This window comes from Netta rufina (genome assembly GCF_964035555.1).
Source record: "Netta rufina genome assembly, chromosome: 13".
Taxonomy (NCBI): Eukaryota; Metazoa; Chordata; class Aves; order Anseriformes; family Anatidae; genus Netta; species Netta rufina.
The window spans coordinates 5,022,726-5,050,459 of record NC_140136.1 but is presented as its reverse complement, the minus strand read 5'-3'; the positions used below and the strand labels follow the sequence as shown (position 1 = coordinate 5,050,459).

The following is a 27,734-nucleotide window of genomic DNA, read 5'->3' as shown; positions in this document are numbered from 1 at the left end:
GAACCGGCGGTGGGCTCGGGGGAACAAACCTCCCCCCACCAGGCGCTGAGGGGGGACCCGTGAGGCGCTGAGGGCCGGGGCCGGGCCGCGGCAGCCCCCGCCCCGTCAGGGCGGCGCGGGGAGATGATGTCAGGGCGGGCGGGCCGCCATGGTGCCCGGGCGCTGAGGGAGGCGGCACGGCCCGGCCCGGCTCGGCTCGACCCGGCACGGCACGGCACCATGTCGGGGCCGAGCGCCGTGTCGGATCCCCAGCACCCCGCTCGGTTACTGCGGGCCCTCAGCTCGTTCCGCGAGGAGAGCCGCTTCTGCGACGCGCACCTGGTGCTGGAGGGCGAGGAGATCCCGGTGCAGAAGAACATCCTGGCGGCCGCCAGCCCCTACATCAGGTACGGCTCGGCTCCGTGGGAGCCCCGCTGCCGCCGGGGGGCTCCGGGCAGGGCGCTGAGACAGCGCAAAACGTCCCAAAAAGCAGCCGGGCGCAGCCCGAAGGAGCAGCAGGGGTAACTGTAGGGCTCCTGTGTGTGTCCTGCGGGCGGCCGAGGTGTTTAATATGGCCAGGAATAGGGAGCTGCGTTAGCACCAGCCTGCAGGAGCGCTTCCTGCAGCCTGCCGAGTCCTCACAGCACCTGCGTGTGCTGGGGCTGGGAGGCTGAGCCTCGGATTTTGTGGTTTTGTGTGCTTTTAGGCAATGCGATGGCCATTGTAAAAGGGCCTCGGTGTTCTCGGGGATAAACTATAAATAAATGGTGGGTGAAGTTGGTGGTTAACTTCTCTAAAGGATGTCGAGCCTGGACAGAGCTGAAGGAGCAGCGCTTCCCACCTACAGCAAGGAGCTGGCAGGGCTCAGAAATCAAACAGCATCCAATGCTCAGAGAAGGAAGATTTCCAAGAAACGCACCGAGGAGTTTGCATACTCATAATTGTTTTTTTTCCAGCGCTGCTCTTGAGAAGCAATTGTGGAAGGCTGTGTTGAGAGGCAAATCAAAGGCATGACATAAGGATGAGCAGTTGACTCAGTACTCATCGAATGCCTGGATCTTTTTTAGGCTGTTGTTCATCACATTTGAGATGACCCAATGCCCTATCCAAAATTAAGGCTTGGGAGGCTTGCTTTAGATGAAAAGAGGCCGCGTTGTTGGAAAAATTGTTCTACGGCAACTGCATGTTTCATGTATATCTGTACTGCTGTTTTTTTTACTGCAAAAAAAGACTGTGCAGTTAAAAGATGCCATTTGATGGGAAAGTACTTTTAACAGATTTTCATCATGTATTGCATTTTGTTGTTCATCTCTGAAAAACGTGCTGGGAAACACAAGTGAGGTGTGTGTGAGGAGTCAGAGTCAGACCTAACTGCATTAACAACAACAACAAAACTTGTAGTCATTAGAGTTGCGGCTTTTTTTTTTTTATATATATAACTCAAAATTGTTCAGATTCAAATCCCATGAAGGAACTCATTAACTATGTGTGAAAGTAGGTTACATGCATTAATACTTAAGTATGATTTTGTGGTGGTTTTTATCTTTTTTTAAGCTTACTCATCTCTTGTCCTTGGGCTTGCAAGATACAAAGAACCAAAAATACATGTGCCTAATTCTTCTGCAGCACATAAAGAGAAGTGTTTGGCTTACCTACCTTTGCAGAGCCTAATTTCCACCTGTGCTGCCTCTTTTCATCACTCCAGCATCTCTTTCATGTTCCAGCTGGTCTTCACGTTGGCTGGAATCGGTCGGGTAGGTTGCCAGTGTTGGAGCATTGTGGTTTCAGCTAAAATTAATGTTTCAGTCACTCTAGAGATAAAATGCGTCTCTACAGTACCTACTTTCTGCAAGTCCCGTATATTATTATTTTTTTTTAATAAAACGATTGATTTACATTTCTATATAAAGAGACTCAGGAATTCTATGTCCTGGTATTGAAAGGTGAGATGATTCCAAAGCACGCTCTGGTACCAGAGTCTGTCAAAGTCTCCGAATGTCGATTGATTTGAGTTGCTTGAGAAATTCCAATATAAAGCTCAGAAAATCCAGCAACTCATTTCAGAAGTAAAATTTGGAAGAAAAACGAGTGGATATGTCGAAGTTAGCATGGAAGCACTGTAATTATTAGTTGGTGTTGCATTTTCTGTATCTGGCTATGTCATTAAGTGTTGTGGCTGTGGGCAAGTTGGTGGGCAGGTTCCGAAGTTGTGTATGGTTTGCATGAACGCTTCGTTTAGGGCGTGAGCAGGAAAATAAGTAGGCATGGACGTTGTGAGGGGGTGGCTGGGTGTGAGCGGAGCCTGTGTATGCTGAAGGATTTGTGTAGCCACGGAGAGAGGAGCATTGCTTGGTTTGGGTTTTGCATGGAAGTTGTTTGGCAGAGCGTTACGAGTGGGGCACTTGTAAAGTCTGGTGGTGTGGCGTCCCTCCAGGTGTTTGGCAACTGGGCTGTCCATGCGGCTCAGCGGCAGCTGCAGTGGGAAGAGGAAGAAAGATGCACAGATGTTTTCCTGGTCTTGTCCTTCTTGTCCATACCCTAGCTTCTGAGAGTGCAGGGAAAAAGTGCCAGCCTCATGAATGAGTTTTCAGTGCCTGGGACCAGTAAGGCTTCTAATTCCTGTCGTAGCTTAAGGTCTTGCCTCAGCTGCTGAATGCCCAGTTGCTTGTAGCTCTCCTAGGGGCAGCGAGGTCTCGGGTGGTTGTGTGAATTCCTACAGAATTGCCTTGTATGTACAGGTTTGCTTCATCCTTTAGTGTGCTCCTGGAGCAAATTCTGGCATTTATTAAAGAAAATAACTAAAGAAAAAAAAAGTCTTCCTGCGTATCTCTAACATCTTGTGGTATGTTCCTGAGCCTGAGAAAATGAGGATTCCTGATGAAGAGACTGCCATAGGACAAAGCGTGGTTTGGCTCAGAGAGACTGCTCTGCATCCCAGAGAAGTTAAATTCGAGCCAGGTTAGCTCTTGATTTTCTCTGCTGCAACTACCCAGCAACAGCTCTGCACTTTACTGTGTTTTTTTTTTTTAACAGTTTTTGTCCTGGCAGGAGCTGTAACATAGCTACAGTTGTATTGCGCAAGACGCTTTTCTTTGGTTTAATTTGTTTAGTTTGTGACCCTAGTGTAAATTACACTGGCATCAGAGTGCTTTTGACAGAATAAACTATGCTCACACCAGTAAGCGTGGCGTAAGTTGTAGCATATATCCACAAACCTTTTATAGGATAGGTCTGGTCCAAGTATTCCTGGTATCCTCAGCGGTAGCAGCAGATGTTCTCATCCGAGCAGCTCTGTCACTGTCTGGCATGAGCGGTTCATGGCCAGCTGAAACTTGCAGCTCTCAGTATTTTGCTGGCTTGCCGTCTGTTTGCCTGTGCATTGGGGTGCAGTGAGAGCTGCGTTAGCAGAGGGTATCTATACCCAAGTTCCTGGGTAGGCTTTGCTCTGTCACGCAGCAGTGGTTCCGCTGTCTCAATTAAGTGCTGTATTTAAAATTACTTTTTTGTTCCTGTAGTTATCTCAGCAAGTTTCATCTTTGGCTTTCACACATCTGTGTGAACAGATTGCGGATGGGTGCACGCACGCTGTGCTGTTCCTCGAGGCTTTTCTGACTTAATAACGGAGCAGTAACTGTATTCTCATCTTTTTCCAGATGAACGTAATATAGCCAGACCAAAATAAAGATGTAAGATCAAGTACACGTTACATTCCATTTGCTTATAAATGCTTTCTGTGGATTGATATTGAGCAGAAATAACATGACAGCAGTTCCATCTTCTTACCTGCGCTGCTCAACCCGCTGAAGCAGACCTTGCAAGACCCTTCTCCGACCCCAAGCTGTAACCTGCCAGCGCTGAGACAGCTTCCAGCGGAGCAGTGCGGCGACCTGTCCTCCGTCACCAGCGCCTGCGCTGCTCGTGCTGGGAGTAGCGAGGTCTGCGGGCAGGCAGCCTGCTCGGGCTGCTTCGTGCACAGGCGTGTCTGTGCAGGAGAGGCTGAGGTGGCAGCTTTTGGTACCAGCGTCGCAGAGCCATGTGAGGTGGAGGCCGACGTGTGCCAGTTGCTCCTGTTGTGCCTTTCCTGCTACCTGTTTGGTTTTAGTGGACATTCGTGGGGACCTTTCATAGTCCTTTAAAACTCTTCCAGTCTGGAGCTAAAATAAATGACTGCTGAGGCTGGGAGGTGTTTGGTGATCAGGAGCCCATTCTCTCAAGCGCTGGTTCAGCTGAATTGCTCTGTGCTTGTTCTAAGTTTTCAGCTGTCCGCCTGCCCCTTCTGTCAGCATGGTGCTACAAGCAGCAGCGTAAAGCCATGCTGTAGTCAAGCCTTCTTACAAGAGGTTGGTTTCTGTCACTTTCCTGGGGACTTCAGAGGCTGCCCTGACAGTTTGAACTCTTACAGGAAGGTAGGAACAAATTGTGCCGGTTTTTCCTCCCAAACTTTTAAAGCTGTTTTTCAGATCAGGCTACACTTCTTTCCAAGTGACACTAAAACATCCCCTGTGATGCTTTAGTGATACCCGAGTTGTAAGTCTCAAACTCTGAGAAGCAATAAATCAAAATCACAACCATGTCCAGAAACTTCCTGTCTGGCACAACGAAAAAAGCACCGAAATATGCATTATGTTTGGACAGGTAGTTGGGGGCAACAGTGATAAAGGTATGTGAGGAGATTATGCTGTAAAAAGGATTTTGAAAAGTGCTATGCCAGGCTTGAGTGGGGAGTTGTTAATTACCTTCCTGCTCCAACAAGCCCCTAAAGATGGCCTAGAGGGAGGAAACAGTAAGGCTCTTCCCAGCTGAAAACAGGCAGACAATACAACTGGGCTGCTGCTGCACGTCAGGCAGAGGGAGAGCAGGAAATCGGAGCACGCTGTTTACTAAGGAGCCTTGAGAGGACGCTTCTTGGTCTTCGTGTTTGGAGACGCACTGTTCCTATACATGCACAGTTTGAGGGGCGAGTTGAAGGAGGTGGGGCAGGTTGCTTTTGTGCCCGTGTTAGCTTTTGAACTTTTGCCAAACAAAGCAATTTTGTTGTTAAAAGGGCTTTTTTATTAACCGTTTTTCTGGTGTCCTTTAAAACATACTCTGTGGTTGGGACAGGGTGTTCTGAAGCTCTTCCTGTGCAGGAAGGAAAATCTGGAGTTGAGTCTGGACGCATCTTCCTTTGTGTTCTGTTTGCATTGGTCTCAGCTACAACTACTGAAGGAACGTTTTCTTTGTGTGGACTGACATGTGAAAAGTAACTGACGGTCTTAAGGAATTTGTTGCTTTGCTCTGTCTAGACCTTTTATTTCAGGTATAGTACAAAGCTTTCCCCCTCCGTCATGCTGCTGAGCGTAGTGCCACCTACGCACTGTCATGCTGGAGTCTCCCCTATCTATCTTCCCCTGTTACATCTTTGCCACTGCTTAATATTTCCAAGAAAACAAGCAAACAAATAGCTGTTATGGCCAGCTCTGAAACTACCTGTTGCCTATCAAGGAAATAACTTCTTAATACCATGTAGTTAGTGGCTGGTTTATGTCCTCAGGCATGTTGGTTTTACATCTCCTGAGTGACTTTAAGCTGTCTGCTACAAGCATTGTTAGTGTTCGTGGACACATCTAGTCCTTTGAATTGTAGACTCTTGGCTCTTCCTTCTGTGCTGGTGAAATCCATGCTTCTGTTTCCTTTTCTCTCTTGACCGTGTTGTTGCTTTTCATTACAGCCTTGCAGACCTCAGTTTTCCAGCTTCTGGTGTGCTTGGAGTGCTGCTGCTTTCCTCAGGTGGATTCTCAGAGATGGGCAGTGCTCCTCGCAGCTTCTGGCTGTCCTGCAGTATTACTTGTGTGCTTCGAACTTTGTCCATTCTACTTTGTACTTACTTTTTCTCCCATGTGCTCTCAGGATAAGTGAGGTATGAACACCTGAATAAATCAAATTTTCTCAGCAGGTTCATTGGTATCCTGCAAATAAGATTTCAGGAAGCCACAGGAGTGTTTATTTTACTAGAGACATACTACACAGTGTTATGTGTCTTAGATATTTAATGATAATTTTAATGGTGTGGGTAAGGTATTTTACTTGGTCCTTCAAAAGAAAAAAAAAAAGGCATTTTTAACAAGCTTAAAAGCAGTGCGAATTTGAAAGCAAACATCTTGAAGTAAGGTACAGTTGAGTTCTTGGTTTAAAACAATATCCCAGAAATGTCTTCCTTTGCTCTTCAAGCAAGTCGGTCCTAGCTCCAAGCTGTGGCCTGGCAGATACACCACTGCTGTTTGGGGAGCTAGCTCTTCGTTTCAGCTGGTGTGGAATGGAATCTCATGAATCACCTGTTACTGAGTGAGCTCAAGCACTGTGTGGAGCACAAAAATGGCAGAAATATGGAACTGATGTCATTCACTGAGGAGGAGCCTTGATGAGTACTGCACTGAGCTAGCCTGCTGCCGGCTGAGGAATGGGAGCTAAATCTCTCTTTCTACATCTTAATAACAAACAGATGACCTTCCTAAACCCCTTGGCGCAGAAATCCCACATTGTTAAAGGTATCGCTGCTGCAGGAAGGTACACGATGGGCCAGGTGAGGGCTGGGGAGCTGTGCGGGCTGCACACACCACTGAGGCCTGGTTTTGCCTCATGCCGCCAGCATGGCGCGAGGCCTCGGTGCCTGCGGCCAGCTCCGCCGCGTTGTGCTCGACTTCTTTGTGAGCTCAGCTGGCTGGTTTGTGTCCCAAACACCAAGTGTTGGCTGGAAAACCCAACAGATGGAAAGTGTCCCGTACTTTTTGTGGCTGAGAAGCTCCAAGAGGCCCTTCTTGGAGACTGTTAGTCAAGTGTGTGTTCTGTCTACTTAGGCCTGGCTCGCGTGTTTAGGCAAGAAATGCTGGTTGAGGGGAGATCTCCAGCGGAGATTACAGCCTAGTGCTGGATGAGCTCAGTGTAGTCGGAATAACTCCAGGTTTTAGAGTAAACAAGCTCTTCATTGAGGGAAGCCCATGAGCCTTGAACACGTCTCCTGTGCTGCTGTCGAAGGAATTGCTTTATTCCTTTTTCCTCCCCCCATTAAAAAAAAAAAAAGCTTTAAATTCTTGACCTAATCTTTCCATCTATAAAAAGTTTAAGTTATTTCTAGCTGTCGTTACCCTTGAGCCAAGGGAAGCAGCTTCTGAAGCAACTTCTGCAGATTATTATGCTGAGCTGTTGGGTGGACTACTTCACCTTGAGACCAGAAGTTGCAGTTACAGATAATCTTAAAAAGAGAGACATACGGCAGGCACAGCCAAAACAGCCTGAGAGCTGGCACTCTCTACAGGGTGTGGTGAAGACAGTCTTTTATGTGCACTGCTAAAGGCCAGGGTGCAACCTCAAAGAGAACCTTCTGATTTGGTTGTAAAATACCGTATTGGAGGATGGCGGTGGGTGGAGTGAACTGCTGCATCATGTTTTTGTCTGACCTATTTAATAGCATAATTATTAATATATTTTTCATGCAGAAAAATCAGCCTCAATGGGTGGAAAATGTTGCAGATATAAAGGCAGAGAAATAAAATGGAATTGGCCGCTGTATTGGTGAAGTTTAGGTGGGACTCAGATTTAACGTGGTAAGCTCGTAGTCTGAAGACTCAACCCGCATAAGGAAACCTGGATCAGGAGGAGGCTGAATTGACCTTATGTTAGCATTGAAACCAGAATTTTAAAATTTTCTCCTTACTGATGCAAAACCTTAAAGTACTAGCTTGACATTTTTGGTGTTTTCTGGTGTCTGGTAGCGATCCTGCTCTGACTCGGGACTGAGTCATAGCTGTGAGCGTGTTCTAAGTTTGGTGTGTGTCTTTGCCAGAAACTGTTGTTAGAAATATAGCTTTGTTTTAAAATGCTGTCTGGAGAAGGTCAAAACACTGCTGCAGATAAAGGATACATCAGCAAAAACTGATTTTATTACCCTTTGGTCTAGAATGATAGTTTTGCCACTTTAATACCAAAATACATTAGTATAAAAATATTGGCAGAGCTTGTGTAGTGTAGACTAGTCCTTATGGCTAATCTGGAGCAAAATCATTAATTTGGAAAGACAGCTGCTTTCAAAAAGAAGAGCATTTCCCTCTTGCCTCCTGAAATTTTGTTTCTGATAGCTTTGTAAGCAGGTCAATGGAACTGCGTTGTTAGCAGTGCAATGATGTCAAAGCAGGCAGAGGTTTTGTTTTAACTTCTGGTCTTTTCTCATTGTGAAGCAAAGCAACCGGCTTTGTTTCCCAAATTTTCCAATTGTTCTTCACCATAAATGTCTTTAGCCTACTTGAGGTGAATGTGATCTACAGCATGCTCTTTGGAGGGCTCAGTCTGCAGAAGTTTTGTTATGTTTAGGTACCTGTATACCCGCATGCAAAGCATGAAAGTGTTCCCAGAGTACAGCTGGTCTCTATATAATTTGTCACGGTTGTAGAAATATATCTGTTATCTTTTCATAACAGTTCACAGATAAGGCAGAGGTTTTAATGATAAAATACTCCTACAGAATGGTGACTGGCTCCAGAGAGCAAGCTTTGGTGGTGGTGGCTGAATCCTTTGTTTTGTTTTTCATGTTGTTTGTTGGTTTATTTCTATTATTACCTTTTGTTAGTATTGCTATTCCCCTCCACCCCCTCAGGTCATTGGTAAAAGGTCAGAAAAACAAGGTCCCCTCTTAAATGTTCTTCTCATTTATGTTAAGCGTCCCACAGCAGTGCTGTTATAGAGGCTTGGCTGTAAGGTTCAAAGTATGGCTGTGGTTTCCTTTGTGTGTGTGTGTGTGTGTGTTTGTTTTTATGAGAGTTATGCTGGAAGATCTGTCTTAATTTTACTGAGAACTGTGGACAGTTTTCAATTTACCTGGTTTTATTTTAGTGTTTTAAATCTGTTTTGTGCTCTTAGATGTGAGCTGTAATTCCTAGCGATACCAAAACTCGTTCTTAAGACCTTGTTTTCATTTTAACGATTTACCTTGCTTATGTTGTTGCTTACGTATACAGAAGAGGTATTGGAATTTTTCTCCTTATTCTGCGTTATGCAGTGACATTTGAGATGACTCATTAGGATTGTATTCCTTAAGTGATGTGGAAGAACAGATTCTAAATTTGTCTAAGGCAGACACACAGCATAAAACCAGTTGTTTGGGTGCCACCTGCTCGAGGTATGGTACATGCCAAGCAGTTCTCCTACAGGTACAAGAGGTTGGGGTGGATGTTGTGGATTTGTTGAACTCCTTGTTTACATTACCAGGAGCAATTTCAACTTACAATGATGAGGGACATTTACACACACGGTTTTAAAACATGTATGGAGTCGAGCTGCTCAAAATGAAATTACTTAAGAAAATAGGACTAAGAAGTTGCCTGGCCTTGTTTTCCCCCAGCTCGGTATGCATCTCAGGTGTGCTCTGCTCCTGCATAATGGGTTTTCTGCTTGTCTGTGGGCTTTTATTTCCTTCTAAACCTTGATGTTCTGGTCTTTCATCTGAGTTGAGGAAGACTGAGGCAGTCTTTTCTGCTGTGGTGTGGCAAATTAGAATGCTTTTAGAGTAATTAGAAATGCTGTCCTTAGTAGGAAGCTCTCACACATGTATTAGAAGCAGCCACATCTGGCCGGTCACATCTCTGCACCTTCATTTGCTGAATACCATTTCCAGGTTTCAGCTGCACAAGTCCTGGGCTGAGTGAATCACTGTGGAAAAGAGCACAACAGAGAAAGAAAAGGTCCCTCTGCCTGATGTACTGACAGGCTGTAAATCTCTGTTCGAGCGTGGTGTGGAACTTTTTTCTTCTAGAGCGGAATTTGATAGAGAAGCAGGGTTAAGCGTTTCACAACCTGCTGTCCACTCTGCACCTGAACTGGGAACAAACATGTTTGGAAACATTTCTCGTTCCGGTGGTTGCATAGGCTATGCCAGGGATACCCACACTGCTTCTGCTGCTGAGGTGTGGAAGTGGGTGCAGGTGACAGCCGATGCTGCGTGATGCAAGAGGAGGCACGTCTGTCTCCATTCCTTCCTCTTACATACCCCCTCCTTCATTCTCCTCCTTCAGCTTTCTTACCACACTTCCACACTAGACTCTTTTCCATCTTAGCCTTTTCCAGCCCAAGCCTGGTGACAATCCATCCTTTAATTTTTTTATATTTATCTTTTTCTCCCCTCCACTCTCCCCATCAGGCAGCAGCTGTCTCGCAGCACCAACACAAGGAACAAGGAGCACCTCCAGCTGCTCTTTGGGAGTGGTTCTTATGTCACAGCTCAGACATCTCTGCACCAAAATAGATAACCCAGTAGTTTGGTAGCTAGCAAATGAGGGTTATGAGACAGACGGATAACTACCGCTTCTCAGGACACGTGATAGGAAGAAAGCTTACCCGAAAGTGAGTGGGATGCATTTGCATACAGTGAATATTTGCCTACATACAAGTACCTGTAACTTTGGAATCAATCGATGTGCTCACAAGTTTATTTTTTCTGCTTTGAGTTTATTTTGGGCAAGCGTCAGTGATTGGTTTGTTTCTTCTCAGGTTAATAACAGCTGTGGCCTGGAAGGTACACGGTAATTAGAACATCCAGCCTGATAAGACCCAAAAACTCTTAGCAACGCTCTCTTGTTACTAGGAGGCGTCCGTGTAAAGTCCGTGCAATGAGGTGATTTAGCTTGGGTGTGTGCAGGTGATGCAGAGATGAAAGTTAGTGATAAATAGCACCAGTCCTTTCCCTAATCTCCCCATTAGCCCTGGCATGCAATGTGTTTATTATACACCTTGTGCTTGGTTCAAAACCCATGATGTGTGGCTGGCCCACGTTCTGTGTGGCAGAAACCCCCAACTCGAGTGTAATTGGCATAGGTAAAATGGAGGTACTCTGGGTAGACCTGAAAATCTGTGTAAGGACACCTCAGTTCTGTGTGTGTGTGTGCTGTTTTATCACCTGGAGCTCGTGGGGATGACAAAAGCCGATTCCAGGTGGGGGCGTGAGCTGCACAGCGGTGCTCCAGCCTGGTTTTGCTCTGCAGGACTTCAGCTGGCAGCTCACAAACCAGCACCTGCTTTCACACCGCATGCCGTGTCAGAAGTCACCTGGGGCCTCACAGAACCCCAGAACCAGTCTGGTTCTCCTCATCACATTCCAAGTGTTAGGAAATCAGCAATTCACTAATCCAAATCCTGGTGTTGTCCTGTTATTTGTATTCCACCTCGTGCTGGGTGCTGCACAAACACGGAACGAAGCGGCTCAGCTTCAGCCCTCTTGCAGCCGACCGTGTGAATGGGAGCAGCGTGACTCGTGACGGAGCTCTGTGAGAACAAGACCACAAATATGATTAACTCAAGGGCTAAAATTACCGCCCTTATTCACACTTAAAAATAGCTCCTTATAGACTAGGATTTTATTCGATGTGAGTTGTATCTTGTGAGAAACTAATTTATCCCGAGTGTGAGTAAGTGAAGCAGAATCTGGCCCTTAGCTAAGTCCTATTTATGTATTTATGTAGTATGAGTGTGGATAGTGGAGGATGGTGACAAATTAAGATGTCTTCAGCTTAGTAAAGCCACAGCTTTTCACATTAAGAAACTTACTGTATATAAGAAAATATTCAAATGAAAATAGAAATGCTTTTAAAGGGTTTATGTAAACGTGTGGGTATATATACAGGCAGTGAAACAACTTTTCTGGTCTTTATAATGTATTCTTGGTTGCCTAAAGTGTGAAAATAAAGTTCAAAATGAGCTTTCAGCTCTTGGGACTGTGTTTACTAGACTGGTTCCCTTTTGAACTCCTAGTTGTCTTTCCTGGAAGAAGTGCTTGTACTTACAACTGATGGAAAGCAAACTTGGCTGCGTTGCTGTTATTTCCTCCTCCTTCCTGCCCCACTTCTCCGTTCTGTTCAAAAGCACATCGAACTGTTCCTGGTATTTTTAAAGAAATTGCTCCTGAGTACAGTGTCCACTGGTGTCGATGAATATTTAAAGCCTGGCAGAGCAGAACACGGGCTGCTTCCTAGAACTGTGAGCACACAGTTCAGTTAGAGCCAGGCATAGCATTAGGCTGATAACATCATAAACTACACAGAAAGGTAATGCAGTCAAAATATTTGTGCTGCCAGTGTATATTCTGATCACGTATGCTCATTCCAATGGTTGGTTGGTTGTTTGTTTTGTTCAAGTGTTGTTTTTTTTGTTTTTTTTTTTTTTTCAACCTTTACCAAAGCAAATTCTTGCTTCACCTCTCAGCAGAACTGCCATTCTTTTTGAAGTTCTAAGTGATGTTTATGAATGTTTGCCATGAATGAGCCATGGGAAAATTACTTTGGCTCTCTGATGCATGAATAGTTTGCAAGGCTAACATATTTGTTCTGTTTGGAAATGTGATGAGCAATATTAGAAACTGTGCATATAGCCTTTTCATGCTAATTCAAGAGAGGCAATTTTCAAATTATATGGTAAGGTTTTAACATTCCTGTTTCATCTGAAGTGATCTATAGCTTGTTTACTGTTGATTTCTGTAGAAATAAATAGTATGCCCAGGTCACGAGTGCTTTTTATTTATTGATTCATTTTCTCCTCTCCTCTTAGAACGAAGTTGAATTACAATCCTCCTAAGGACGATGGCTCAACGTATAAGATTGAACTTGAAGGGATATCTGTTGATATCATGAAAGAGATACTAGATTACATCTTCAGTGGCCAGGTACGATATTAAAATGTGCTAGATGGAAATTGAATTGTTTGGAAAAATAACCTGAGTTTTAATATAGGCTTATTTGTCAGAATAGCAATCAGGAATCTCACTATAAAGTTTAGTACTGAAACAACTTCTGCAAGGCAGAAGAAGCCCACATGTGGGCTCTGTACGTGAAATAGAGACTGAGCTCTGCAGTTCTCTCTTGCTATGGGGGGAAGGACTAAAAGATTCAGTGTTTATTATTAAAACTGGTATTAAAAGGGTGACTAACTTCAGTAACCAGCTTTAAAGCACGCAGCCTTTTACTACTGTAAAAGAAAACTGGAGTGATAGCAATGGAGGCTGAGACCCCATCACTGACCTGCTGTACAGTACAGCAGGCATCCTCATGCCCAGTTCGCTGGCCTCTTGCTGGCTGTGTACCCATTCAGATCTTTGTTCCAGTCACCTTAGCAGGAATTAAAGTTGGTGTGTCCAGTTTTTTCAGAACCAGACAGTGATTGCTGAACTAGTTTTAAGTTTCAGCATAAACCAAAAAGGCCAATATAGCTTGGAATTCTTTTCTGGATATGCATTTGTAAAAGTTATTCGTTTATTGCAACAAAATTCATTTTAGGTTCTCAGATTAGATTAGCAATTTTGTAGTTCCCTGAGGTGCAAAGTTCTGCTTGACACCTTCAGTCAAGCTAATGCCTTTCCATTTTTTTGTTGGTTTATAAACATGCAGTAGTCGTAGTGATTTCTCATAATTTTTATACCCTTTAATACTCCCATTTTCCAGCCACTGAGAATGAGTGTAATGAATGCAGACATGTCATGAAGCAAATGAGTGATAGCGATAACTTCTAAATTAATTCTTGCAGATCAGGCTAAATGAAGAAACAATCCAAGATGTGGTACAGGCAGCTGATCTCCTGTTGCTTACAGACTTAAAAACTCTCTGCTGTGAGTTTTTAGAAGGCTGCATAGCTGCTGAGAACTGTATTGGTATTCGGGACTTTGCACTGCACTATTGTTTGCATCATGTTCACTACCTTGCCTCAGAGTATCTGGAAACTCATTTTCGAGATGTCAGCAGCACGGAGGAATTCTTGGAACTGACTCCTCAAAAACTGAAAGAAGTACTGTCAATGGAAAAGCTCAATGTTGGAAACGAAAAATACGTCTTTGAAGCGGTTATTAGGTGGATTTCTCATGATTCAGAATCAAGAAAGGTCAGGATATCAAAAGGCTTATTTTTTTCAAATGTAATTCAAATCACTTTGCTTACTCTAATTGGTGGGTGCTTAAAATAGAACCGTTTAGGTTGGAAATGACCCATAAGATCATCAAGACCAGCCATTAACCAAGCACTGCCAAGCCCTTCACTAAACCATGTCCCTAAGCACCACATCTTGTATATACCTCCAGTGACGGTGACTCTGCCACTTCCCTGGGCAGCCTGTTCCAATGCTTAAGCACCCTTGCCATGCGGAAATTATTCTTCCTAATGTCCAATCTAAAGCTCCCCAGCACAACTTGAGAATGTTGGCTTGCATCCTATCACTTGTCACCTGAGAAAAGAGACAGACTGACACCCTTCTCACTGCAGCCTCCTTTCAGGTAGCTGTAGAAAGCAATGAGGTCTCTACTCAGCCTCTTCTTCTCAATTCTAAACAGTCCTGGTTCTCTCAGCTTCTCCTACTAAACCTTGTTTTCTGAGTATGCTTCTTTCACGGATAATGTAGTTCTTGAATTAGAGTTGAATTTTGCCAAAAATGCAGACAGCATGGTTGTAGTAAAAAGGTGAAAGCTGTGTTGATGTCTTTATTATTATCTGCTGTCTTTATTATTTCATAGACACTAAGAAGAAAAAAAAAAAAAAAGATAATTTTGGCATTTAATAACATAATCTTGATTTCAGAGAGACAGAGAACAAGCGGCCCATTTGTAGTGAAACTTCAAAGACTTAATAGCATTGCTGTAGATTTTGCTACTACTTCCCAATATGAAAAATACTCCTTAAAGCTTTTCATAGGTACAGAAGTACCTGTATGTACAGGTGCCTTGGTGCTGTTCTGTAAAGTCTGGGGAATATCGTTGCATTTGCCTCTTTCTGCAGGTTCACATGAAGGATGTCATGTCAGCAGTGTGGGTGTCAGGCCTGGATGCAGCGTACTTACGGGAGCAGATGATGAGCGAACCGCTGGTACGGGAGATTGTCAAAGAATGCAACAATATTCCGCTCACGCCACCGCAGCAGGGAGAGGCAATGCTGGCCTCCTTCAAGCCCCGGGGCTACTCAGAGTGTATCGTCACTGTCGGTGGAGAGGAAAGAGTGTAAGTACTAAGAGTACTAAGAGGCATCGCAGGTTGTCACAAACGGACAAATCCAACCATCCAGCATCCACGGGGCATCTGAAAACACAGCATGTTTTCTATACACCTAATGTGCTTATTAGTATTTCATTTGAGCTTGGTCTTGAGTTGGTCAGCCATACCTAAAATACTTTTGTGAATGATTCAGCAATAAATAGTTATTTTGTGATAATTTTCTGAAATTCTACATGGGGTAGACTTAAAGTAGGTCATGTATGTTTAGGAAACATTGGCTGTTTTTTTAACTGAATAGATTTTACTCAAAATAAGCACACAACATTGGAGAAACTCTTTTCTAATGATGTGAAAAGCATCTATAGTAAACCTGAATAACAATGAATGTGTGCTTTAACTGTTTTGCTTATAGTAGCTGTGGTTCCAAAGAACATTATCAATGTATCTGAGATGCCAGGTGAAAATTTGTTTTCCACGCAATCCCTTTCTTTGCTTTTTCTTTACCCATGCAGTGCAGGAGATGGTTTTGTCCAGTTAAAGTTTAGCACTCTAAAAGTTAGCTCTTTATAGAAGTGAAATAAAGCACTCAGATATTTAAGGTTTTGCATATCAGGTTGCACTCTCACTTTTCTGAGACATTACTGAAAATCCCCATCAGTTCTTCTCAGTTCAAGCAAAGTTCTTCATAAAAGTATGTGCAGATGTAATATGAATGAGGTGCTCCTGCTTTTTATGTCATCAGTTTGTACAAAAGTAAAACTTGCATTTGGTTTGGGGATTTTCTTCTTAGCAGGTAAATGCCATACTTTATGAATGTATGTTGCTCTGAACAGAAAAGTTTCAGACACAGTGGTTAACAGTGAACTTATAAAACCGTGTCTCAGTTTTGTTTGTTTGTTCCTCACCTTGTGTTCAGATCACGGAAACCAACCTCAGTGATGCGGTGCATGTGTCCTCTTTATGACCCCAATAGGCAGCTCTGGATTGAACTTGCTCCTATGAGTATTCCAAGGATCAATCATGGAGTATTGTCAGCAGGTAAAGGGGAACTTTGTGTTTGTCAAGCCAATGTTGTGAAAACTTACCCTGCCTCAAAATGCGAGATACCGTTTATAATAATTCTTTTATTTTAAGATTGGTTGCACTGGGTTTATTTCATGCTTCCCCTTTGTCTGGCCAAAACATGACTTTATTCTGTGAAACTTCCTGTCGTCTGAGTGTCTTAAAATGACCATTCGCACAATATTTTGTGGGAACCTATTCATCTGTCTCTCCAGGAGTATTTCATGTTTCAAGTAGATTCTAGTTGTTGCATCACTGAATATATTGAATAGTATCTGCAGTAGTAGACTTAAGTACAAGTATAAATAAGCGTTTTTACCTTCTCCAGCCCAGAGTTTGACCTGTGACTGGTCTGAACCTCTTAGCAAAGTCTAGGATACAGCTCACCAGTCATGTTGTCTTGCTCAGGGTGCAGGTGTGAATCCTGTTTTTAACATCACATCATATTTTGTTTTACAGAAGGATTTTTATTTGTACTTGGTGGTCAAGATGAAAACAAAGGAACGCTAAGCTCTGGAGAGAAATATGATCCAGATACCAATTCATGGAGTTCCTTGCCACCGATGAATGAGGCAAGCTCCTTACTTAACTGTTGGAATTTAATTTATTTTTTTATTTTTTTTTTTTTTTACTTTGGCAAAATGTTCTGTTGCTTTGCAAAATTTTATTCTGAGTCTCCTGTCATTTGCATTTTATGCATTCAAAGCCATGCTACAGATTGCTTTCTACTTATATCTTGTGGTTTCTTGTGGTTCGATAATGACGGCAGGGTCTGGAAAACCTGGTGAACAGCTAGCTGTAAAGCTGAACCTCAGGAATTCCACACTGAAGCAGTATGCTTAATGCTCTGTGTAGACTGACCTTCTATGAATATGCATAAGTTTCCCTTGTATGCAAGAGAACTCTTACAGGGGTAAAGGGATTGGGCTGTGCAGAAGAGACAGAGGGCAGGTCAACATGCAGAAGTTGGCTTGCACAGTTGTATTTAAGTTTTGAGTTAATATTTCCTTCTTCATATTTGCATCCCATCAAAAAGGAACAGTTTATTATTTGCATTTGTTATTTTTAATGTGCCTGCATATTTTATTTTCTTAAATCAGCACAGGTTGTTTGTTACAAAATTGTTGTTTGCCACAGGATTTTCCTTATTAAAGTCTCTTATTGGCGAGGACCTGTAGTTGTGCTCAAAGGAAATCCACGTTTGTAGTTGTGATGCATTATGTTTCTTGTTTACTATGAGTAAGACAGTGAAGGTAGCTGTGCTGTTTACAAAACAGAAGGGCTGCCTTTTCACAGATCGTGGGTCCAGATTTTGCTACTGTAGAGACTTGAAAGCAGCAGCTTCATCTTGGAGGCCGCTACTATGCAAACTGAAATATGGCCAAGCTCTGTTCTTAGATTTCTGCAGAGTCCCTTCTGCCTTTGCTGCTGTTTGACTACCCTTTGTGTTGTTTAATTGGAGAGTTTAATTATGTTCGTTGTGAGATTGAGCCTTAACTTCTAGTAAATAAATTAAAACACAAATAATGCCAGTATCACTTTGCTGACAGATATGAGGAAAAAAAATTGTATTGATTTATTTACAACAGCAGTTACAGTGTTGACTTTATTCCTTAGGCACGACATAATTTTGGTGTGGTAGAGATTGATGGAATTCTGTATATTCTGGGAGGCGAGGATGGTGAAAGGGAGCTAATCTCTATGGAGAGCTATGATATTTATAGCCGTACCTGGACCAAGCAGCCAGACTTGACTATGGTTAGAAAGGTAAGAACTATATTGAATGCTATCGCATCGCTTGCTGTTAAACAGTTTAAACCAACCTATGTATTTTAACCCTTTGTTTCAAGTAGAAAATGTAACAAATAATCCTCAAAATGAAATGAGCAACTTTATTTATATATTAAAACTGTGGCTGAAAACTTCTATGTACAGCATTGTTTGACGTGCAGTACAGGTAACCCAAATATATGTGTGTGTGTGCATGTGTATATAGGTCGCTTTGAGCTCTTGACATTGTCTGTTTGTATGTAATCTTAGGTGTACTTTTTTCTTTTTTATCTTCAAGATTGGCTGCTATGCAGCTATGAAGAAGAAAATCTATGCAATGGGTGGAGGCTCCTATGGAAAGCTCTTTGAATCTGTTGAGTGTTATGATCCTAGGACTCAGCAGTGGACAGCAATCTGTCCTCTGAAGGAGAGAAGGTGGGTAAAAACGGAGGGCAGGAGGAGAGGGAGAACTAGATTGCAAGAGTATATTCAGTCAGAAACCTCTAAAACAGTCATAAAAGCATTTGGTTATTTACTTATTTAAATAAAGGAAGAGTTGACAGTTCATGTCATCAGTGTTATATCAGTTTATGCTTCATATCATGTGCAGACTTTTTAACGCCAAAGTGCTGATGCTCTGATTAGAAGTACTTACCTTTACTCCTTTGAAAAATCCCTAAATATTGCTGTTAGAAAGCCCTGTGAATTTCACACTGTCTTTCTGATCATGGTGGCCTGTGATTGTAATGCCAAGATGTGGCTGAGTAAAGATAAGTATCCAAGCAATAGATACGGATTCTGTAGGAATACGCTTCTCGTGTTACAAGCAACACTATCCTGATGCAAAACAAAGTAGAAATTGTAGTTCAGTTGGAGCTTCAGAATTGTACTTGTTGTTTTGTTCATTTACATGGTCTGAAGTAGGTGCTCATAATTTTATATTAATGACTCATCCAACTTTGTCGAATATATAATATTTTGATAAAAATATGTTTTTAGCTATATACATGTATGTAAAAAAAATGAGAAAATTTAGATGGATTAAATGGTTTTGATATATCTTTTGGTTGTGTTTTTTTTTTTTTTTTTTTTTTTTCCTCCTTTCTTATTTGGATTTGCAGATTTGGGGCAGTGGCCTGCGGAGTTGCCTCTGAACTTTATGTATTTGGTGGGGTCAGGAGTCGTGATGACAGTCAAGCCAGCGAGATGGTGACATGCAAATCTGAATTTTATCATGACGAGTTTAAAAGGTAACTAATTATAGCTGTATGTATATGCTTCAGTCATAATTGACAAGCTTTGGTACTTCCAGTGTTTTCTTCTTGCATGTAACAGTAAATTGGACAACTTTGCTTTTTTATTCTGCTGAATTGCAGTAAGACTTTACTGTCAGAAATCTCAAAGATGTTGACTGTGGAGATTACTAAGTCTGTATTACAAGATAAAGGCTTTTTTATGTCTGTCACCTGTATAAAAGCACACAAAAATGAAATAGTAGTTGGAAGTTTATTATATAATTTTATTCTAAGGTGTGAATGTAAAGAGGTTTTAATTTTTTGTTTGAAAGGGTCTTCTGTGTTATTTTAAATGATGTCCAAACTAGCTATAATCAAAAGAAGCTGGAGAAGAAATGCTCTTCAAGGTGGTTATAGGAAGCAGACAGATAAGAGAAGTTAATGCTGCTGATGCTCCCTAGTGTTTTCTGTTCCCTTGGTGTGGGGAAATGCTAAAGGCTAATAAGCTTTTGGGCAAGAGGTGGTATATAGTTCAGAAGGTGATATATAGTTCATGATTTCTTACCAGTGCTCTAGTTGGTGCAGTCTAAGCTCACAGGTAAAGTGTAGCTTGAAAAAGTTTGCAGTTTCTGGCCCAGTGCAGGTGAGTTGGTGGTGCCACCTGCTGTCTGCAGGTATCTGTAAGGCAGCATTTCTAATAGTGCATTTCTCTGGGTTTGCATGGTGTGGCATCCCAGAGGTGTTACAGGCTTCATGTATCGCTGTAATACAAATCCAGGCACTTCAGCTCTTGATCTAGGACCTCATCTGTCCTGTGAGTGCCACGAGGGCTGTGCTGGCACAGAGGGAGGTGAGGTAGCAGCAGGTAATGTGACTGCTGAGCTGCTCGCAGAGGCACATGTTGAGGGCTGCTTTGCTTTGTCTTTCTGCCTTGCCAACACACAGAATTCAATCTTAAAAGTTCAACCTGGCATAAACTTGTGCATGGGCTCCAAGCGCTGCTTGGGAGACCAGGCTGGTTACCAGCTGGGTGCCAGCTCCCTGTGCTGCTCCGCAGCAATCTGCTTCTGTCCTCTGGTTTTGGAAGAGCCCGTTTTCATCCCCCGGAGTGAGAAGTGATGGCACTTAACCAGGAGAGGGTGCTGTGTTACCACGCTGTTTTATAGCATTAGCTAGCAGGGACTAGCACTTATCCTTAATTTCAGACACTGCCTGAGTGCTGGGCAGGATGAGTGCCACTCGCTGAAGCCATGGCAGTGCCTGAAAAGCCTGAGCTGTGCTTGCCTGGGGAAGAGAGAAAATAGTCGTAAAGGGACTTTGCTTCAAAGTGAAGTTAGCAAATTGTTCTGCCTGCCAAATGCCAAGACAGAATACACTATTGTCTGGCACTGGCCTTTGAAGTAAGATTGAATCTGGAATATTATAATAATTTCATTATAATAGTGTTTTGCAAATATGAAATGAATACCAAATGAAGGCAAGTTGACTCTCTGGAAAACATGAGGGTGTTTCCTCAGCTGATTCAGTAAGCGCAGAAAACAAATCTAAATCACTTTATTTGGAGGGAAGCATGAAAGCTTAAATTATGTGCTTCTCTTAAATCTGTGAAAACCATATGCTAAATACTGGGGTGTGTGTTTGATCAGTTAAGCAGTTCCACTTGCACAGGGTATCATGTGCTGTGCTGTGCATCATTACTCCGAATAAAGCAGAAGTGATGCTATACGTTTTACCAAAGGTGGACGATGTCTTCATCCCAGTTCCATAGTACATAGTTTAATGTGATGTATGCAAAGACTGATTCTTTATCTTAATCTTATGCATGTCTTATAAGATGATTAATTTATTATTGCAAAGTGCATTTATTTCTTCTGTGATAGTTTCTGAAACAAATAGTAGTAATTAGCCTTCAAATCAGCAGCTTCAAGAAGTCAGGATGAAGCACCTTGAAACTCCAATTAGTGTATTCCCCTTCTAGTTACAATGAAGAAATAATACTGGAGCTGTCTGATCAAACCTGAAATACCACCACAGACTGTGTGTGTAGATGATTGACAAAAGTCTGTGGAAAGGAGGAATGTGTTTGGAAGATTATTTAGTAACAGTGGGCCAAAAGCTCAGTGTATAAATTCTAACAGTGTATATCCAGAAAGCTCTCAAAACAAAATTCAGAGCGGCTTTTTGAATAGCTGCATACTGGTATTGCATATTTCCTAATGAACTACAGGCTTTTCCAGCTGTGTTTAAGTAACTTCAGAACTCTGTCATGTTTGATCCCTTTTTGAGTGGAAGGAGCTTTTTGCACTGAGTTCAGCCATCGGGTACTGCTGGTTCAGTTCTGTGCAGCAATACACATGTGCATGATTTGCATCATTTTTTCATATGTGTGACACAGCCCTCAGTACCTAAGAGGAAAGGATATAGAGTTATCCTAGGCATCCTGAGTCCATGGGGAACTGAGTTACGGGTTTTAGGTAAGCATTTGCACTTATATCAGTATATAAACTGGTATAAATCTGTTTTCAATTGGATTAAAGGACTGAGGCTTAACTTGTTTGATATTGCTTACTTGGACAGTAACTTAGTCCAGAATAATTCATTGTGTGCAGTCTTTCAGAATTGTTATTCTTCCCCATGACACACACTTCTCTAAAGACTGAAATATGCCGAGATCTTCACATGAGCCAAAAACAAAACAAAACAAAAAAAACCCACCAACATTAAAAATCCTGTTAAACTATACTGTATAAACAAGCAATAAAATAAATGAAGTGAGATGGAATACTAGCATACATGAAATGTGGAGTGGGTAATGTAGTAATTCTCATAATATTTGAAGTACTTCTGTAACTGAAGTTTTTCAGTTAATAAATGTTTTGTCAGCCTTGTGCATGAGTGAATTTAAGTAAACTGTGGATAGGAAATATATACAATTGGGCCGCAGGGTTTTTTGAGGATGTAGACTTTTTTTTTTTAAGGGTTATGAACTGAGCTTTGTGTACATTGCATACTTGTTTTAAAAATACAGCTCAGGATAAGAATTGATTTTAAAAAAATGTGAGAGATGAGCAACATGTATGTCAGAGGTGCTGGTGGAGCCCTGTCCTTGAGTGTAGCCACTGGTTCTCTGTGAGTGGGGTAGTTTAGTGGGTTTTGTTTGTTTTGTTTTGAAATTATTATTATTTTTAATTCTTACTAGCTCCTAGTTCAAAAGAATTATCAAAATTTGCAGATATCTAGGGGAATAAAAGTGAGATGCTTGTTCTGTAGCAGTAGTTGGCTAAAAAAACGAATTCCTTTTGCTTCTGGAACATCATAGAAATAAGAAAATGCTTTCAGCGGTATGTAAATAGTAAACCAAACAAACTTGTAGTATTAGGGAGGTTGGTCCATATGGTATGCAGGAATCTCATTAGAAGGAAATGCTTATGCAAATGTCATGAGAAAACTGTCTGACTGATAGTGCTGTCAGATAAGCAGAGCACAGAAGAGGTTTTCATTCATTTGTAGGCTTCCTTTCACTGCTGCTAGGAGCTGAAGGTGACGTGTGCGAATGCACTGGGTCTGTATTGTGCCTCTATTTACTTCTCATTTGGAAATAAGTTACCACCCCGCTTAGCACATACAGCAGTTAAATTAATTTTTTTGGTTGTATCCCTTTAAGACTGGAAGAAATCAGGATTCCTCCCCCCTTTTTTTTTTTTTTTAATTTCTGTGGAAGCATATTTCAGTTTCACAGTAATTGTTTTTGCCCGTGGTTACGCGCCTCTGCCGCTCTCGGATTCCGTTTGAGCAGAGCCGTCCTGGAGAAGTACGTAAGAGCTGTGTTCCGAGGAGTGTTTTCGAATTCCTGAAGACTGTGAATTTCTTGTATGGTGTTTTTTCCATACTGTTCCAACAGTAGGCACAGCCCACATGGAGCTGGAGCGTAGTCAAGCTCTGATGAAACGTGACCCCTTGCCCTTCCTGTCTTTGTTCCTTCCTAGTTTTAACTGCTAAAACTGCTGTAAGCGTTCCTGAAAAGTTGGGGCTGTTTTTAAAGTGTGTGTGTTGAGAAAGGCTGAGAAGGAATTTTCACAAGCAACTGCAGATTCTTTAATATTTCTTTCCTTGATGTGCGGTAGTAAAACGGTTGGGTCCTGCGCTTTTTGAACTCCAGAGCTTTGATTGTCTGGTGCAGCCAAATCCCCAAAGTTCACGTGATTTCCACACTTGATGAGTAGCTAGCCTAACCCATCTAGTGTTGTACTTTTCCTTCCTTGACGTAGTATTCTATTTGCAACTAAAAAAATAATAATCTTCCTCTTCCATTTCTCTACTGCTTAATTCAGTTTTCTTAATTCTAGGTACCTTGCTACTAAAAATAAAAATATTGAACATGTCCTCTTCCCATAGTCAAAAAAGAAAGCTAGTGAAATATGCTAAAAAGCGTTTTGCTGTGTAACAGAGTTCTTGAGTCACTGCAAAAGATTTCCTCTCTTCATTGCTCATTTGTGTTCCTCTGTGACAGCTACAAACGTTTCCATTCCTTTCTGCAGCATTGTAGTGTTCAGTGTATAGCATAGACAATAAAATAATAATGGGCAGCTCATCCTTTAATTTGGCCGTTAAAATCGATCCTTCCAAGACAATTAATATGTAGCAGCTTCCCTTTCAGTGCCAGGAAAGAGGCTTGCTTCTGAATCATGAGTGAGGATGAGACAGAATTTTCCAAGGCCAGCAATATCCATGAGAATATTTCCTGACTTTTCCCTCAAATTAACCAGGTGTGGCATTGCAAATGGATGGTACTGCTGTCAAAGGCTTTTCAAACTCTCCTGTTTTCTGTAAATTACTTAATAAAAGATCTGGGAGCAGTCACCTAAAATAACATTGATTTGTGCGTCTTCAGGATCTAACAATCGTAACTATGACAGCGTCTGCAAAAGTGCAGCAGCATCTGCAGAAATTGATTTCAAAACCATGGAGAGGGTGCTGACAACTCTAGAGAAATGGGACCTTTATAAACCCGTGTCTCTCAGGGGTGACGGGGTACATACCTGGCTTCCAGAGGCTTCAACTTAGAAACCTGCTCTTCATGTGGCAGGAAGTTCAGGCTGATGTGTTGAAATGAGGGTGTTCTTAATGTGAACACAGGGGAGCTGTAGGATTACAGAACGAGCTAGGAAGTGCTTGAAAAGAGCCTGATATGTGATTGGGAAGTTCTCTTTCACTTCCAAGAAATGAACATTTCATTCCCCAATTCCCTTACCAGTTTGAGTTCCAATCTCTTATGCCTTGTTTAAAATGAAGCATTGCCGGGTGCTGTGTTCTTCCTCCTGGCCAGGGAATTTCGCGTTGCTGGTAAAGTGCAGTTAAAGAAATTAGGGAATTGTATGGGGGAAGGCATTCCTTTGTAACGAGGACTCACTGTGGCAACATGGTATTTCCCCTGCTATAGACTGTTAAGATTTACACGTTTTTATGATTTTGCTGGTTTGAAGACAAAATTAACTAGAATTTTCTTTGTAGGGAAAATTGACTGTTGTAGCTGTTGGTGGAAAAAAGGCTCTTACATGCCTGCTTTTCTTTCACACTGGGCGTCTGCAATAAGAATTTATTTTGGATTAGATTACACAGATGAGTGAAGCAATTCTGAAATACAGTAAATTCAAGATAAAGTATCCAAAATTTCCTAAATAGTAGTACCAATTGGTTTTCCTAGCTAGGAAGAACCAGGTCTGTCTTGAACTAGACAATTTTACATCAATTTTTACATAAAAATAATTAACTTGTACACTCTGGTTTTGATTCAAAGATGGCAGTTGGAAAATGAACCTGGATTTTTTTTTGTGTGTTGGATAAAAATCACATACCAGTTTATTTTTATTTTCTTACAGGTGGATTTATCTAAATGACCAGAACCTATGTATCCCAACTAGTTCTTCTTTCGTGTATGGAGCTGTGCCCATTGGAGCCAGCATTTACGTGATTGGGGATCTTGATACAGGTCAGAACTAGAACTCATAACTTGTGTTGCTTGTCTTCTTCCAGTCTTTTAAATACTTGGCGCTAATAAGACTGATTTTTTTTAGAATGAAAACGTAGGAGTTCACTTCAGTCCTCTGTAATTTTAGATTACGTCCTGTTAAGTTATCGTTGTCTTCAGGGAAGTTCTGCTAGTTGTACAGAACTGTACAGGTTTGTTTTGTACATTGGACCTCAAAAACAAATTTGGCATTATAATTTGGTTGGTTATCTGTCTGAAGATCAGAAGAGATCAAGAGTATGTTACTTCATCTAAACAGAAGCAAAAATGTTAGTGCCTGGGGCTGTTTATCCTCTCTTTGCGGTGGTAGGCAGGTGGTTTTGTGTTTTGGGACCTCATCCTGTGGTTCACCTGCATGGGATAGTGGCTACACAAGGTGATAGATACACAGGTGTGTTAATGAGCATATTCAGCGCTCCTCCTCACAGCTTTCAGTATCTGGCCGCATACTGGGAAAGACATCTGGGAGACTGCATGTTTTCATGCCTGTGTGTAAAACAGGGCTTTCTACAGAAACATGAAACAGCAAAATTCCTGGTGCGGTGGGTTTAATTAGATAAGAAATGTCACCCTTTGCTTTTGAGAATAATTTGAGGCACATATCTAGAACCTGATTTGTAGTCCTGTGCATGCTCTTGTGTTTGCCTTAGAGATGAAGTGTGCTGGTGGGTACTGTATGTTTTAAGCATTTTATTTTTGTGTGTGTGGATCTAGGTACAAATTATGACTATGTTAGAGAATTTAAAAGAAGCACGGGAACCTGGCAGCGCACTAAGCCACTATTTCCATCGGACCTTCGCCGTACTGGCTGTGCAGCTTTGCGGATCGCAAACTGCAAGCTCTTCCGACTGCAGCTTCAGCAGGGATTATTCCGCATTCGTGTACCTTCTCCGTGATCTGTATGCTGCCAGTGGAGGAGACTGGAAGAATTCTGCGCAGTCCACCATAATATAGCTCTATATAAAGGAAAAGCTGAGAAATTACAACTGAAACTTACACTGTATGCTGTGCTTTGGTATGGTAACTGTTTTTGTTTTAAATGCTTAAAAAGCTTGAGTCTCAGTTCTTGTTTCGGGGACAAATAACTTACGTATACATTAAAAAGAAGAGGGGGGAAAAAACGGGAATCAAGGAAACACCTTCAAGTCGTAACCGTTTGGACTCTAAAGCGTGTTATTGAAGGAGGTTTGCTGTATCTGGAACTGGTGGGAATTGGTATTCCTTTGGCAAAGGTTATTGAAAAGCAAAAAAAAGATCTAAGGTGCGTTTCCCCTGAGGGGAACTGATAAGAATAAATGTGCTATCTCGGACTGGATAGCTATAATACGCAGAAGCTATATGAAAACCAACCTCCCTGGTATACTGCAAGGACTGTTGTTTGACTGTAATGCCGCCGGAGACGTTGGTTGTTGCACCTTTTACTTCTAGTCCTTCCTCAAAAGTTAAGGTCTGTGCCTAAAAATGGTGGAGGTGTGTACATACGTTTTTCATTCATTTGCAATGTTTTCATTCCTAAAAATATTTTTAATATATTTAAAATGGACTAATCTAAAATGGATACAGTATACTGTAGAGAAGTAAACTTTTTTCTACGCTGTCATTTGAATAGCCTGGTGAACTGGTGTACAGATGGGCGGCATGTGTTCCTGCATGGATTTTAGAGGCTGTTTTCTTGAAGTAAAGGGAAGTGGCGTTTGGAACAGTTCATGACAATTGCTGCTCTTGGTAAAAGACAACAAAACTTGAGAAATTAAAGAAAATAGGTTAAGTTCCTTTTTACTTCAGATCACGTGAAAACTAGGAAAATGTTTTTTAAGATTGAGGATTATAGGAAGATGCATTTTATCTCTGTTGGAACAAAGGTAAAATATGACAAGGAATTTTTTTTTTTTGGACTATCAGTTAAGGAAAATCAGTACAGCTATTTTAAATTGGGATCAAAAGTTGGTTTACTAATAATTTCCATGCTAGGGTGCAGAGTCTCGTTTCCTGCTGTTTGACTTTGAAAGCTGGGTTTTATGGTGTGGTTATAGTGAAGAATTTAGTATCTTGCATTTTATTTCTTAGCAAGTCTTGTTCACATCGGTAGTGATACTTAACTGACTTTTGTTCATAGTAAAAATCGGCTGGTAGAACACTTTACCTCACTTTTTAATGTCACTGTTGTTTGTGATGGGTGGGATGCAATCTATATTTATTTAAAGGAATAAAGCGAGAGAGGTGGAAATAGAAATGAGGCTTCCTGCCCTTCAGAAAAAGAGTTTTTGTATAACCAGTATTATAACTACATAAAATACTTTCCACTCTGCAATTTTGTGGACCTCAGACAAACCAATCTCTGCCCTCAGTTGTTAGTGTAAACCTGTGTCATTTTAACTGAATCATCTTAGGTCTGCTGAAGAACAACCCCAGACTAGTACAATAGCTGTATTTAACTAAATGTTCCTTGAAGAGACATTCTGAAACTTACTCCTGCTCAGTCCTTCCACAGTGCTGATGTGTAGCTGGAATTACTCTGATTCTGAGAGAAGGGGTGAAAATAAATCAACAAGAGAGGGCAGCAGTCAATCCCTTGACAATTATTTATTTTTTTTATTTTTTACAGTGCTGAAGTGCTGCAAAACTTGAATTACATACATCAGTTTTCTGACCTATATTAGTTGGTGTATTA

The 27,734-nt window shown here is 41.8% G+C and overlaps 1 protein-coding gene across 1 annotated transcript; it reads left to right on the top strand.

Annotated features, from left to right (window-relative positions):
- Window positions 1-219: 219 nt before the first annotated feature.
- Window positions 220-25,959, top strand: GAN (gigaxonin; the record flags this gene model as incomplete). The annotated part of the gene is made up of 11 exons (XM_084294643.1): window positions 220-386; window positions 12,547-12,661; window positions 13,519-13,869; window positions 14,757-14,974; window positions 15,885-16,006; window positions 16,490-16,602; window positions 17,648-17,797; window positions 18,099-18,235; window positions 18,922-19,050; window positions 24,915-25,024; window positions 25,778-25,959. The coding sequence occupies 11 exons, from the start codon at window positions 220-222 to the stop codon at window positions 25,957-25,959; spliced, it is 1,794 nt and encodes a 597-aa protein (XP_084150769.1).
- Between the last annotated feature and the right edge of the window lie 1,775 nt (window positions 25,960-27,734).